Here is a 15,036-nt window from a genome sequence, read left to right on the forward strand (position 1 = left end):
ATGGGCAAAAATAAAATCTATCCCCCTAAGATCAGGAACATGACAAGGATGTCCACTCTCACCACTTTTATTCAACATAGTTTTGGAAGTTCTAGCCACAGCAATCAGACAACAAAAAGGAGTAAAAGACATCCAAATTGGAAAGAGGACGTAAAACTGTCATTATTTGCAGACAACATGATAGTGCACATAGAAAACCCTATAGGCTCCACCAAACATGATAGCGCACATAGAAAACCCTATAGGCTCCACCAAAAACTACTCAAACTAATAAGTGAATTTTGCAAAATAACGGGATACAAAGTCAATATTCAGAAATCAAAGGCACTTTTGTACACCAACAATGAAATATCAGAGATAGAAACTAGAACAAAATCCCATTTACTATAGCAACAAGAAAAATAAAGTACCTAGGAATAAACTTAACCAAGGAGGTATAAGACCTGTACTCAGAAAACAACAGAACAGTGAAGAAAGAAATTAAGGGAGATACAAATAAATGGAAGAATATACCATGTTCATGGGTTGAAAGAATTAACATCAATAAAATGACCATACTACCCAAAGCAATTTATAGATTTAATGCAATATCTATTAAAATACCAATGACATGTTTCACAGATCTAGAACAAATATTTCAAAAATTTATATGCAACAAAAAGCGGCCTCAAATAGCCTCAACAATCTTGAGAGAGAAGAACAAAGTAGGAGGAATCACAATACCTCATACCAAACTATACTACAAGGCCACGGTAATCAAAACAGCCTGGTACTGGCATAAGAACAGACATATAGATCAATGGAACAGAATAGAGCCCAGAAATGGACCCAGGTCTCTATGGTCAATTAATATTTGGCAAAGGGGGCAGGAGCACAAAATGGAGTAAAAATAGCCTCCTCAACAAATGGTGCTGGGAAAACTGGACAGGGACGTGCAAAAAAATGAAACTAGACCACCAACTTACACCACACACTGGAATAAACTCATGATTTAAATGACTGAAATGTAAGCCATGACACCATAGAAGTCCTAGAGGGAAACATAGGCAGGAAAATTTCAGATATCCACGCAGCAATATTTTCACTGATATATCACCTAGGGCAAGGGAAATAAAAGAAAGAATAAACAAATGGGACTACATCAAACTAAAAAGCTTCTGCTTGGCTAAAGAAAACACCAGCAAAATAAAAAGGGAACCAATTGTTTGGGAAAACATATCTGCCAATGATACATTGGACAAGGGTTTGATCTCCAAAATATATAAAGAACTTATACAACTCAACACCAGGAAGATGGAAAATCCAACTAAAAAGTGGGCAAAGGACCTGAACAAAAACTTCTCCAGGACATACAGAAGGCCCATAGGCATATGAAAGACTGTTCTATATCACTAGCCATCAGAGAGATGCAAATAAAAACCACAATGAGATACCATCTCACACCTGTCAGAATGGCCATCATCAACAAATCAACAAACAAATCAACAAGCAAGTTCTGGTGAGGATGCGGAGAAAAGGGAATCCTAGTGCACTGTTGGTGGGAATGCAGACTGGTGCAGCCACTAAGGGAAACAGTATGGAATTTTCTCAAAAAACTAAAAATGGAACTGCCTTTTGATCCAGTGATTCCGCTGCTGGATTACACCCAAAAAACCCCAAAACCCCAATTCAAAAGAACCTATGCACCCCTATGTTCACAGCAGTGCTATTTACAATAGCCAAATGCTGGGAACAGCCTAAGTGCCCATCTGTAGATGAGTGGGTCAAAAAACTGTGGTAGATTTACACAATGGAATACTATGTAGCAGAGAGAGAGAAGGAACTCCTACCCTTCATGACAGCATGGATGGAATGGTAGAGTGTTATGCTTAGTGAAATAAGTCAGGCAGTGAAACACAAATACCATATGATCTCACCTAATACAGGAAACTAATGAACAAAGCAAACAGAGCCATGGAAACAAGGGACAGACTGACAGTGATCAGGTGGGAGGGAAGAGGGGAGAAGGGGAGAAAGAAGGGGGAGGGTCTAGTTAAGGAACTAATATAAATGACCCATGCACATGCACAACGGAGTGGGGATTGACTGTGGGAGAGGGGATGAGTGGGACTGGGGAGGACATCGGGGAAAATGAGACAACTGTAACAGAACAACAATTTAAAAAAGGTGATATAAAAACATAAAATTAAAATAATGATTGAAGAATTCAGATTTATGCATAATTTAAGATAGTAATAATAAATTTAAAAATTTCAGCCCTGGATGGTGTGGCTCAGTGGACTGAGCGCCAGCCTGCAAACCAAAGGGTCTCTGGTTCAATTCCCAGTCAGGACACATGCCTGGTTGCAGGCCAGGTTCCCAGCTGGCCGAGTGCAAGAGTCAATTACTCACTGATGTTTTTCTCCCTCCCTTCTCTTCTCTATAAATAAATAAAATATTTTTTAAATAAATAAATTAATTAAATTTGTTTCTTCATAAAAAGAAAAAGAAATAAAGGCTTCAAAAAAAATTCCAGACACATTAGCATACAGAAACCTACAGCATTCTAAACACCAATCAATGATCAATTATAAGGTGGACTGGCGGGAAAGGTTCAGTCCTTTTCTGAAATACAAGGCTTGTCTGGACTGGTGTGGCTCAGTTGTTTAGAACAGGGGTCTCCAACCTCTCTTTTACTGCTCCTAACAGTACTGGTCTGGGCCTGTTAGGAACCTGTGTAAAACATCAGGAGGTGAGCTTGAATGTAATGTGCTTGAATCATCCTGAAACCATTCTGCCCAACCCCAACCAGGGCAAGAACTTACAAAAAACTGGACTTGGTGACAAAAAGGTTGGGGACCGCTGGTTTAGAGCATCGTCCCACACACCAAAAGGTCGGGGCTTAGATTCCTAGTCAGGGCACATACGGAAAGCAATCACCTGATGTTTCTCTCTCTGTCTCTCTCCCTTTGTCTCTCTCTAAAATCAATAAATGAATTTTAAAAATTAAGAAAAAAGAAATACGAGGCCCTAATGGAGAAATTTTTAAAAAAGAGAGAGATACATATATTTGTACTTTGAATGCATAAAAAAATGGGACTTTACCAGAAAAAAAAATGTTTTCTGATATAAAATGTTACCATTTTCAACTATTTTATGCTTTAAAGAAAAAAAACAAAAACAAAAGAAGTGCTTGCCTTCTGCTATTCTAAAATCTTGATTGCAAATTATGGTACATTAGGACCCAGAAAATATTTCCTTTAAGGTTCAGCCTCTGAATGAAACATGCTGTGCTAAAAGTCAGCCTAAGCATGTCCCATCCCAACTTAAATTCAATTAGGACCATCTCAATTCTAATACCCCCATATCAAATAAATAATCTCTAAGTTAATCCCACATATTTTCCAAGTCTCTTCCAATTAATTCATTATTTTCTCAGATCTAGAAATCCTCTTATTGCCATTGGATACTAGCTCCCTAAAGGCAAGGCTTTTTCCTGAAAATCTATGTGATTTTTACCAAGAAAATATTAAGAAAAGAATTAACCCAAGTCTGAAAAACACAGTTTAAAAATAAAAACTTGTTTTAACTCAAGGAAATGATATCCCAATGCATATTTCTCTATCATAAATAATATAAAATTATAGTGAGTTCTTTAAACTTATACTAGGAAAATAACTCTTTTGGTCACAAGTACAAATAGAAATAAAGTAACCTACCTTCCACCAGCAAAATCCCAACTCCAGGTAAAGGTACTGCAGGATCTGGGAGACAGCATCCTCTTGATGTCTAGCCTTGGAATGCAGCCCTGCATCTCCATGGGTCTGGCTTTATACCTTTACAATTTCGTAATCTAATCAGTGCTGATCATCTACTGTAATCACGTGGCTAGAGTCCTGGTTAGTCATCTCACTTTCCCACTTTGCCCATGCCCTTTTGTTTTTTTAAACCAATTTTTCTAACAACAAAAATAGGTGCTTATTGTGTGCCAAGCACTATTTCTAAAGCTTTACACTGGGTGGTATATGACTAGATCACATTTTCCAGCATTCCTTGCAGTTAGATGAAACCATGCGACTAAGTTCTCTGCATGGAATAGGAAAGGAAGTGATAGGCTGGGGCCCTTGCGAGAAACATGCCTCCTCCTTACTCTCCACCTCCTGCTGGCCGCAGCCAGGACTTCTCAGCCACCAGCTTTGACTATTCAGAGGACAAAGCTCTGGGGGTTTAAACCAACCTTAAAGCAAACTAGGAGGTTGAAAATAACGAAGTGAGAAAGTCAAACCATGCAAATATTAAACAACTACAACAAAACAACCCCCTAGTCCAGCAGTAATTGATATTAATAGGTTAATATCAAAGGAGGGATGTTTTGTAGTTATAAAAAAATAACTAAGAAAATATTACGATGAACTTCATACACCCAGGCACAGCACTGTGACACAGATAGGACACAAGGCTGAGAATTATAAGGTAAAACAGATATATTTGTAATCATGGTGAAAGTTTTTAAAAAAATACCATTTCCTCGGAACCTGATAGAGAAGAAAATTAAATGCCATGAAAGTTTAAACAGCTTTGATCACATAATCTACAAGAACCACACAGCAAATGCAAAATGCTTTTAAGTACATATAAAACATTTACAAAATATTATCAATATAAGACCACAAAATAAATATCAATAACAATTTCATAGAATTAACATACTTAGCACCATCGTGATCACAGTGAAAATCAACAATAAAATGCCTCCCTTCCACCCCCTGCAGACGGCCCTGCAGTCATTGCTCTTCTGACTTGTAGGTTCACGATTTATCTCTCTGGCTTCTGAAACTCTGTGTGCACATGCCATCACACTGTGTACTTTCTGGGGACCTGGCTTCTTAGGCGAAGCATTCTCTTTTCCTGTGGGTGGTTTTTGAATGCCCTTTCCTTTTGCATTTGAAACTTTATTCATAAAAAAACATGGCTATTAAGAAAGAAAACCACTATATGTGAAAGACAGGTTGTTGGGTGATGAAGTGTGAAGAAACTTCTGCTCACTTTCGGTTGACGTTTGCCCTTGCGATTTTCTAGGTTTGGGGAATTTTTGGTTGTCATTATTTGCCTTTTATCTCTATTTAGGGAATCCTTGTTAAGGTGATAATTCTTGGGTCTTAATGGGACGTGAACTCCCTTTCTGGCTTTTGGACAAGGCTAGACATGAGTTGTTTCCATGGAGGTTCTTTTTATCAGGTAGAAAATTAGATATGAGGATGGAGAAGAGAGAAAGAGACATGACAAATAAATTTCTGATCTGGTATCTTCTGGTTTAAAAAATAAATAAAATAAAATAAACTGAACCACCCATATTTATTTGAAAATCAATAACCACATATATCTACAATAATATCTATATGATATCTAAAAATGAGTGACTTTTATGTTGAACTCAAGGAATTAGTAAAAAAAAACAGAAAAGATAAAAACGATTGAATGATAAAAGACCCAAAATACAAAAATACAGATAATTAATAAAAAAAAGGAATCTGATACTTTTAAAGAGAATTATGCTTTGACTGGGTGTGGCTTAGTGGGTTGGGTATTATCCCGAAGGCAAAATGTCACTGGTTTGATTCCTGGGTTGCAGGACAGGTTTCTGGTTGAGGGCATTCGAGAGGCAAACCATTGATGTTTCTCTCACACATCAATGCTTCTCTCCCTCTCGTTCTCCCTCCCTTCCCCTCTTTCTAAAAGTAAATAAATAAAATTTTAAAGAGAATTAAAATACAGAACTGGTGATACTGATGAAGGAAAAAAGTTTCTAGGACTGGGGCAGGAAATACACATGAGCCTGGAGTGTCTTGCAGTGCCTGAAATTAAGGACGTACTGAAAACAAACTCATCAGAGGGGCACAGGAGCCCAAGGAAAGAGCTCCCAATGGCCCATGCTAAAACAGTTTCAGCAACAGACTAAAGTAGCATTGAATTATACCCAAAATATAAGCTAAATATCTATGAGTCATACTGATATAAATGGTTGAGTAAATCAAAAATTGGGGAGAGGAGACAAATCTCTCCTGCAGAAGATTCCAAATAACTCATACAGTACTCCCTTCTAAAGGAAGGAAGTGTAACACCATGTCTCCTGAGTGTGGGCTACAAATACAGAGAGGCAAGTGGCAGTGGGTGGGGGTGGGTGGCAGTAGTAGTTTTATAGAGAAGGATGCGGACAAACACTATTTTAGCCAGAATCCCAAATTATGTCAATAGTTTATGCCCTTGGTTTGATGTGATAAAAATGGTAATTTGCCTTTGTAATCTTTCTTGGAAAAACACATAAAGCTGGGCTAATTATAGAAAAAACACCAGGCAAATTCCAATAGATGGACACCCTATAGTATACCTGAGCAATACTCCCCCAAATTGTCGTTTCTATATAAATGTTTTGTCGAAAACAAGTCTGAGAATCTGTTACAGCCAAGAGAAATTGAAGGAGACATAAAAACTAAATGTAATTTGGTATTTTGGATGTGATCTTGGAACAAAGAAAGGACATTGGGTAAAAACTGAGGAAATGTAAATAAACTATGGCCGTTGTCGAATAATGTATTGGTATTGGTTCATTAATTGTAACCAATGTACCATAGTAATGTAAGGTGTTAATAAAAGGGGAAAATGTGAGTGGAGTGGGTTGGGGTAAGTAGTAGGGGAACTCTCCCAAATATCTGATCAATTACTTTTTTTGAAATCTAAAACTGTTCTAAAAAAATAAAGTATTACTAAGTGTAATAAGGTAATAAATAAACAACAGAAGGTATCCAAGGAAAATATTAGGATGAACAAATTTAGAAATATCATCGATTCTTTAAAATTATTCTATAAACCACTACATGGCAATTTTTTAAAGTAGAAAGCAGGTTTTTAAAAACATTTTAAAATTATGAAATACAATGTTTACAGAAATTCATAAAGAATATGTGTACAGCTTAACTGTACATATATTAATACAGTAGTCCCTCGCTATATCGCAGTTCACTTATCGCAGTCTCGCTGTATCGTGAGATTTTTTAAAAAATTTAATTATATTTAATTATTTATTGCGGATTTTTCGCTATATCGCAGGATTTTGCAGTACTGTATACATATGTTGTTAAAGTTACATAGTTTTAAGAGTGTAGAATAAATGTAAGGTTCCTATTTCACAGGGGGCGGGGGGTCTGGAACATAATACCCGTGATAAGTGAGGGAATACTATAACTATTAACATATATTAGCAATTGTAGTAAACAAAAGTAGAACCAACACCTAGGTCAAGACACACAACATTGTCAGTCACTTGAGAGCCTGATTCATGCTTCTTCAATTGACAGAGATCTGATTAAGATCACTGGGAAGAAGGAGGAGGGGTTGTAGGAGGAGTTTGCCCAGGCAATGGAAAGTAGTCTAATACAGGACTGGCTGAGAAGCTGAACGCCTCCAGAGCCAATGGAAATAAAAAGAGGGCCGGCTCTTTGGCTCACCAGCCTTTCTGGCTCTCAGGCTCTTCTTCTTTGAGGATGCATGGATGATTGTGCTGCAGCTACCTGAGTTTCCCAATGGAGGGTAGTTTGTATGGGAAGGAACTCTGGGCACAGCCTAGGATCCAGCTGGCCTGGCAGAGGGTGGGAGGTTTATTTTTTGGGCCTTCTAGAGGGAACAGGCTCTGAGGCAGAATCCTGCCATTCTTCCAGAATTGTGTAGCTTTTGTGTATTATGTTGATTTAGTTTGTGAACTAAGCCTATAGAAACTAACAGGGGAAAAGCTAGGAGAACCCAGGTGTTAAGAGTTTAGCCTTAATTGATAGGCTTAAGTGATTAAAGGTGTGACTTGATAGGTTTAAGTAACTGCTTTTGAATAAAGACACCTTTCCTTTATCACCAAACCTTTGCCTCTGGAATTCTGCCTATAGAGGGTGGTAGTGGGCAGAAGGACTCCAACTTGCTGTTCGGTAACACTCTGGGAGTATAGCCCCATCTACCTCTCAGACTAACCCTATCCTAACTACAAGCAAATTAATTTTGGTAAACAATATGAAGTTAATACTGTACCCATTTTTGAAACCTTTATAAAACATTTAAATAAAAAATAAACCTTTAAAAATAGAATATCTTAATGTATTCTTTTGTATTTTTTCTTTATTTATGTTGTTGCCTATAGATGGACTTGGTTCTATTTCAGGGTTGTATTCAATTGTATACACGTTTCTACTGTTGCTGGGCCTTTGGATTGTTTCCTCTTCTGGCCTCTTACTCCGCTGTTCTGAACCTTCTCCCACACATATTACACTCCTCAAACGTGCCTAAAAATTAATTGCTGGGTCATAGGTTATGTGAATTCAAATTTTATCTTGACATTTTTTTCAACTGTTTTCTTTTTTAAACCAATTACATACTCACTAGCTTCACATGAGGGTACTTACTACTCTTCACTTTTGCAACCCTTTTGTGATAACCAACCTCCTTCCTTCTTGGTTTTAGCCAATCAGGTGAGGGCATAGGGACATGTAATTTTGATTTGCATTTCCTTGATTATTAATGAAGTGAGCAATTTTTTCATGTTAATTGGCCAATTGGATATGCTCCTTCATGAAGGACCTAATCAAGTATTTTGTCCATTTTCCTGCTGGATTGTCTTCATGGTAGTTCTTTATATATTTTGCTTATTAGTTCTTTATTGAATATGGGCAATAAAATTTCCCACTCCTTGATTTGTCTTTTCACTCTCTTTTTCATCTTTTGATGAAAAGTCCCTCTTTACCTCTAATAATACAACTATTAAAAGAAGCTAACACATATGGTGGCTATTAGATACCAGACATTGTTCAATGTATTCTGCATAGAATAACTCAATCTTCATAATGACCCTATAAGGGAAATCCTATTAACCATATTTCTTAGATCAGGAAACTGAGTCAAATAGACTTTAAGCAACTTACTCTAGGTGACAGATCTAGTAAGTGGTAGAGTCAGGTATTTAAATAATCTCCAAGATAATTCTTTAAAAGGAGAAAAAGAGGGGTGACTTCTCCCCTAACAAACTACAATATTTGTGCTCAATGAATAAATACATCTATGTACAAATAGAGGAGCCAGACACGATATATGTATATGTGAGAATCTGTCTAATGAAGGTGGCATACCAAGCTGGTATGAAGGAATGGACTGTTCAATATGTAGTTCTTATATAAATTTGGGGTGGATTACATACTGAAGGTACAAAACAGGATTTTAAGACTTTAGAGGAAATACTGAAGAATGTCTTTACAAACTCAGAATGAAAAAAATATCTTAAAAAGCCAAAGCATTATGATGGAAATATCTAATGTAGTGACAAATGTAATGTAAATTTTACGTATTGATCTGACTGCACTAAGAGATGCCAAGTTAGCTGGTAAAGCATTATTTATGGGTGTGTCTAATTGGGAGTCTTGGGAAGAGATTAGTATTTGCATCATTAGACTGAGTTAAGATGCCTTCACCAATACAGGTAGAATCATCAGCCATTCAGAGCCTGAAGAGAACAAAGAGCAGAGGAAGATCGAATTCACTCTCTGCTTGATCTGAAATGTTCTTCTTTGTCTACCCTGCGGCATCCTACAGAGGCAATCCTGGTTCCTGGGCTTTTAGCCTGAGACTTGGACTTAGATCTTTGGCCTCCAGATTCTTAGGCTTTTGAACTCAGATTGACTACACCACCATGTTCCTGGTTCTCCGGCTTGCAGATCTGGGCAGATCAGGGATTTCTTGGCCTCTATAACCACTTAACTAATTTCTATAATACTGTAAAGCTCCTCATATACCTATACCTTTCCTACTGGTCCTGTTTCTCCATAAAACCTTGACTAATACAATGACATTAAAAAATTAAGAGAAATTACAGGCCTTGGCTGGATGGCTCAGTTGGTTGGAGCATTGTCCCATATACCAAAAAGATTGTGAGTTCGATTCAGTCAAGGCACATACCTAGATTGTGGATTTTTTCCCTAGTCGGGGCACCTGTGGAAAGCAAACGATCTATGTTTTTCTCTCACATTGATGTTCCTCTCTCTTCCCCCCGCTTCTCTCTTCTTTCCTCTCTCTCTAAAGTCAGTGGACATGTCCTTAGGTGAGGATTAAAATAAAAATAATGATAATGTCAGCACTTTTAAAAATAAAGAAATTACAAGCTAGGAGACATCTTTCATCATACATAAAATAGATAATGAATTAGTATCCTGAATATCACAAAAATTCCTCAGATCAGTAAAAAAATAGTCAACCTCAAAAAAGTGATCAAAGCCTTAGGACAAGCAATTCACAGAAGAAATCCAAATGGCAAATAAATATGAAAAAATGTACAGGTTACTAGTAATCAGGGAAGTGCAATAAAATACTATTTTTCATTCTTTTAAGTTAGGAAAAATAAAAAGGCCTGACAATATTTTTAAAATGGCCAAAGACATGGAGATACCAGAAATCTCCCATACTCCCAGTGGAGATAGAAATTAAGAGGCTAATCTGGTTGTTTTTAGAAAAGTTGAAAATCAACAAATACAGCCCAGTAATTCTATTCTATGTATAAAACTACTCAGTAGAACATTGTTTAAATTAACAAAGATTTGGAAATAATCCTATTGTCCATCAGCAAGGGAATAACAAAAAAAGTTACACAGATCTAGTTGACTTTATCGGATTGAGCAAGACCTATATATCACAATGTTTCTAGATTTTGTAATATTTACTTTTTAAAAAGATGGTGGTGGTGGGGTAGAAGTTGACAAACCCATACATGACTTATTACCTTTGCATAGACTTTCATCTGCTAACTTGGAGAATACACACTGAACTCATGATTATCTCTTGGAAGTGGAGAGAGACCTAGGATATAGCTCATGGCAGAGAGAAAAAATACATTTCTACCTCCAGTTACATTAGGAAAAAGAAAGTTCCTTAGCTACATGGTGGTAGGGATGTGACATGGGTTTTTGCTGCTCCTCAGAACTTCAAACAATCACTGCTTTTCCATTGCTCCTGTCTTCAATTTTATAAGGTGCTTCAAATTCCTGAGCCTTACTGAAATTCTGTAAGGGAGAGGTTGGGTGCAGGGGAGGGGTTGTTTGCTTCTTTGAAATGTTTTCTTCTGTATCCAAACTATCATTTTCAATTTCCAAAACTTACTGAGTTTGTCCACTTCTGTGCATTTTCAATACTAATGCCTCAGTCAAAGTAACCATCAATTCCCACTTATATTACTTAGATGTTCTAACTACTTATCTTGTCCCCAGATTGTCCACAGAACTAAGCTCATTATTTAAATATGTAAATCACATCATGTAAAGTGCTGTTTTAAATTTCCAGTGCCTTATTTCAAGTTGAAAAATATTCAAATACTTAATGAGTCACAAGAGCCTACATACCCGTGGACCCTGCCTGGCTCTTTTGTTCTATGACCCAGATTCAAATGAGCTTCCTTTTTATTCCATAATAGAGCTATTACACTTGCCATTTTCTCTAAGTGTAAGTCAACGCTGGACCTCCTTTCTTGTCAGTTGAGTTTCAGAAAGGTCTCCTGCTCTAAGAAGGTTTCCCTGATCACCAGAACCTAGGATAGCCCTAGCCAATTCTGCTCTATCATCTCATCCCCAAATATTGCCAATGGAAATTATCTTGCTCATTTATTTATGAACTTGTTTATTGAGATGTATCAATGAATTAATCATTATACAAACAGCCTTGAAACATCAGTGGAGCCTTGAAGATATTTGAATGATGACACTTCTGTCCTATGCTTGCTCTCTCCCAGCAATTTGCATACAACTGCTCAGTCAAGTTACCAGATATTGCCACCAATTAATCCTTAAGATATGTCTACATATCAAATTCCCCAGCTAGTCTGCCATGCAGAACCCAACGACTCCCAACTTTATGCACCAACTCCACACACTTTTATCAGACCATAAAAATATGTTTTGCTTAAAATCTTTTGATATGATTACTAAGAAAAGTGCAGAAAACAGTAACCTCAACTCCTCAATTGGTTGAATGGACATTAGGGAAAAGGAAGTCCAATTTTGGTTACACTTAATATATTTGTGGAGAAATAATTGGTAATAGATAACATTGTAACCACATCAGTGACTCAAACATCCCAAATTATTTTCTGAGCCTCTACTGACCTAACTGGTCAAAAGGGCCTAGCTTTGCATAAAGTGGGGAGGGGCAGGAGGAGAAAGAGAAAAGGGAGGACTGGAGGGGAACCAAAGCCCAGGATTCTTCAAAAGCTGGGCAGCATCCGGAGTTGTCCCAAAGGATGGGAGTCTTGGGTAGATCAGGCTTTAGCAAATTTAGGAGAACTTATAGCGTTCACAGGGCCACAAGGGTGTCCAGTGCATAAAACCTCAGATGGTGACACAGGAGTTCGCAGTGTCCAAAGACATTCCAGGATCTGGGTGAAAGAACAAGCTATGGCAAACTTGGTAAATGCCACGGACTCAGCCCATCCAGAGGCAACACCGGGGAACTCTTCATGCAAAACCAATGACTTACAAACTTGCCCAAAGCTCTGATGTCTCAATGACTCTCCACACAAAACAGCAATTGGGAACAAGGCAGGCGTCCCTGGGGTTAAGGAACAGGAGCAAAGCAGCTCCCAGAACCCACAACAGGATGGTGAGATTCAGAGCTCGGAGGGGCAGAGCTGTCCATGGAGGGTTTATCTTGGAGCACACGTTGGGCCTCGGGGTCCGGGGCAGTGCCCACTGTGCCCACTGAGCGGCGCCTCTTAGCCCGGGCCTGAACAATCGACTCTTGCGTCCCCTGTTCCCGAGGACGACGAAGACCACGACCACGACCACGACCACGACCACATCTGCCAGTGGGCTGGAGATCCCGGGCAGATGGACCCGCGTTTGGCGGCGAGGATACGTCGGGCTTCGAGGAGCAGGGGGCCACGGCAGCTCTGGCCTGGCCGGCAGAGGCAGAACCCGGGGCTAGCGAGGGGCGCAGGGACTCCTGGCCACCCCGCGATGGGGTGCGGCGGCGGGGCGCACTGCCCGGGCCCACCGGCCCAGTGGTGCGCGGGCCCCGACGGGGCTGGAGGTGCCTCAGGCCCAGCGCGGCTCTCCGGGCCGCCTGGCCCTTCCTCCAGGCGCTCAGCTCCTTGCCGCCCAGCACTGTGGGCTCCACGTGGTCCACGACAGTCTGGTCCTGCCCGCTTTTCCACAGCTCATAGCGCTCGGGCTGCAGGATGCGCACAAAGACGTCCATGGAAAAGCTGACCTTGGCCTCCCCGCAGCTGCACTGAGAGGCCACTTTGCCATAGTCGATCCATCGCGGGGTGGCAAAATTGATGGCCTCCGCGCAGTTGAAGCCGTGATTGAAGCCAGCGTGGTAGCCATAGGGAAACGTCACCATGAACTCTCCAGCCTCCTGAGTGATGCGACTGAAGGGGATCCCGTTCTCCTTGAGGACAGTGGGCGAGATGAGAGCCACCTTGTGCCGCAGGAAGGCCTCACAGCCCCGGGAGCTGCCCGGGAAAAGCTCCCTGGCCAGGCGTTCCAGGCGCTTGCCGTGTTCCGGGGGCACCGCGTACCAAGTTTTGGGCTCCCCGAAGTGCAGGTAGTTGATGCTGTAAAGGTCCATGTCCTCCGTGTGCCAAGCGAAGGTGGTCTTCCACATGCCAAAGTACAGGTAGGGCGTGTTGACGCCTTCGATGACAACTCCACACTCCTGCTCCAGCAAGTCCTGAATGGTTCCCAGGTGGCCAAGGTTCCATTGTTTAGTGTTTGCATCGAATAAGGAGCCACTTATGTCGGCGCCATATATGGGCGGATCGTAGAGGCGGGTTTTCCAATATTTTCGCTCCAAATCCTCAAAATCCAAGTGTGGCGGAGTCCGATATTTTCCACTGTTTGCCAAATGGCGGTACTCCCTCACTGTCATGGCCTTCTTCTTTTTGTGGTATTGAACAAACACTCCTGCGCGCCCCGAGACCACCTGCTGGAGAGGTGCTGCTATTAAGATGTCATTGATGTCATCATAGGTCTGTCTGGCTTTCCATTCCTTGGGTGGAATTATCTTAGCCAGGCCAGCTCGGTGGGCACCTTGGGATTCTATGGAAGCAATATATTTATCGAAATCATTAAACTCTTCTTTGGTTGGATAAAATATCATTATGTTACAATTTGGGTTCTGGGCACAATTAGCCTTAGACTTCATAGCTTCCATCAATAAGCAAAAAGCTCCAGATTTTAACTATGTTTTTGATAGTTGAGGATGCTGGAAAATGTTACTTTTTTCAAAACTGGGTTTGAATATCTATGAGGCAGCAGGACCCACCAGTGGACTTTATGCTAATTAGATGATAATGTTTATTAGGCTTGCTGATTCAGCAGGAGACTCTACTCTGGGCCGAAGCTTTGCCCAGGACTGAGGCTCAGTGATGCTCTTCAGTTGGTTCTGTCCTCTTGAGGTCTATTGAATCACCCTGTCCTGGCTGGGATACACCAAATGTGGTGTCTTCAGAGCAGTGTTTAAAACAAAACCTTAAAAAAAAAAGAATACAGAAAGGTTAAAAATTAATGTTTGGAAAAAGTTATATGGACACTACAAATAAAATACTGCCATGGAATATTACTGTACACTCAAAAAAAGACTAAAATGATAACATTGACAATATAAGAGATGGTGTGGATATGGAACAACTGGAATTTTCTTAACTTAGTAGAGAGAATACAAATCATTACATTTACCTGGGAAAATGATTTGGATAGTGTATACTAAAGTTGAACAGAATAGAACATATACATGTGCTGTGATCCAACTATTATCACATGCCTAGAGAATGTGTACAGGTGTGCACCGAATGTCATGTTCAAGAATGTTCATAACAACATTATTTCTAGTAGACAAATACTAGAAACAACCCAAATGTCCACCACAGTAGAATGGGTGACTATATTGTGGTGTATTCATACAACAGAATACAATATATCAATGAAAACAAACAAAAAAATGCATTTAAATATAGGAATAGTTTTATAAACATAGTAATGA

The 15,036-nt window shown here is 39.6% G+C and overlaps 1 protein-coding gene across 1 annotated transcript; it reads right to left on the reverse strand.

Moving 5' to 3' along the window:
• Window positions 1–11,896: 11,896 nt before the first annotated feature.
• On the reverse strand, window positions 11,897–14,208 carry LOC150018767 (lysine-specific demethylase 4D-like). Its single transcript, XM_090267840.1, has one exon. It carries the CDS (start codon window positions 14,206–14,208, stop codon window positions 12,607–12,609), a length of 1,602 nt encoding a protein of 533 aa, XP_090123966.1. The 3' UTR covers window positions 11,897–12,606.
• Between the last annotated feature and the right edge of the window lie 828 nt (window positions 14,209–15,036).

The sequence above is a fragment of the Furipterus horrens genome, unplaced genomic scaffold (assembly GCF_987537825.1).
Source record: "Furipterus horrens unplaced genomic scaffold, mFurHor1.1.pri manual_scaffold_2, whole genome shotgun sequence".
Taxonomy (NCBI): domain Eukaryota; kingdom Metazoa; phylum Chordata; class Mammalia; order Chiroptera; family Furipteridae; genus Furipterus; species Furipterus horrens.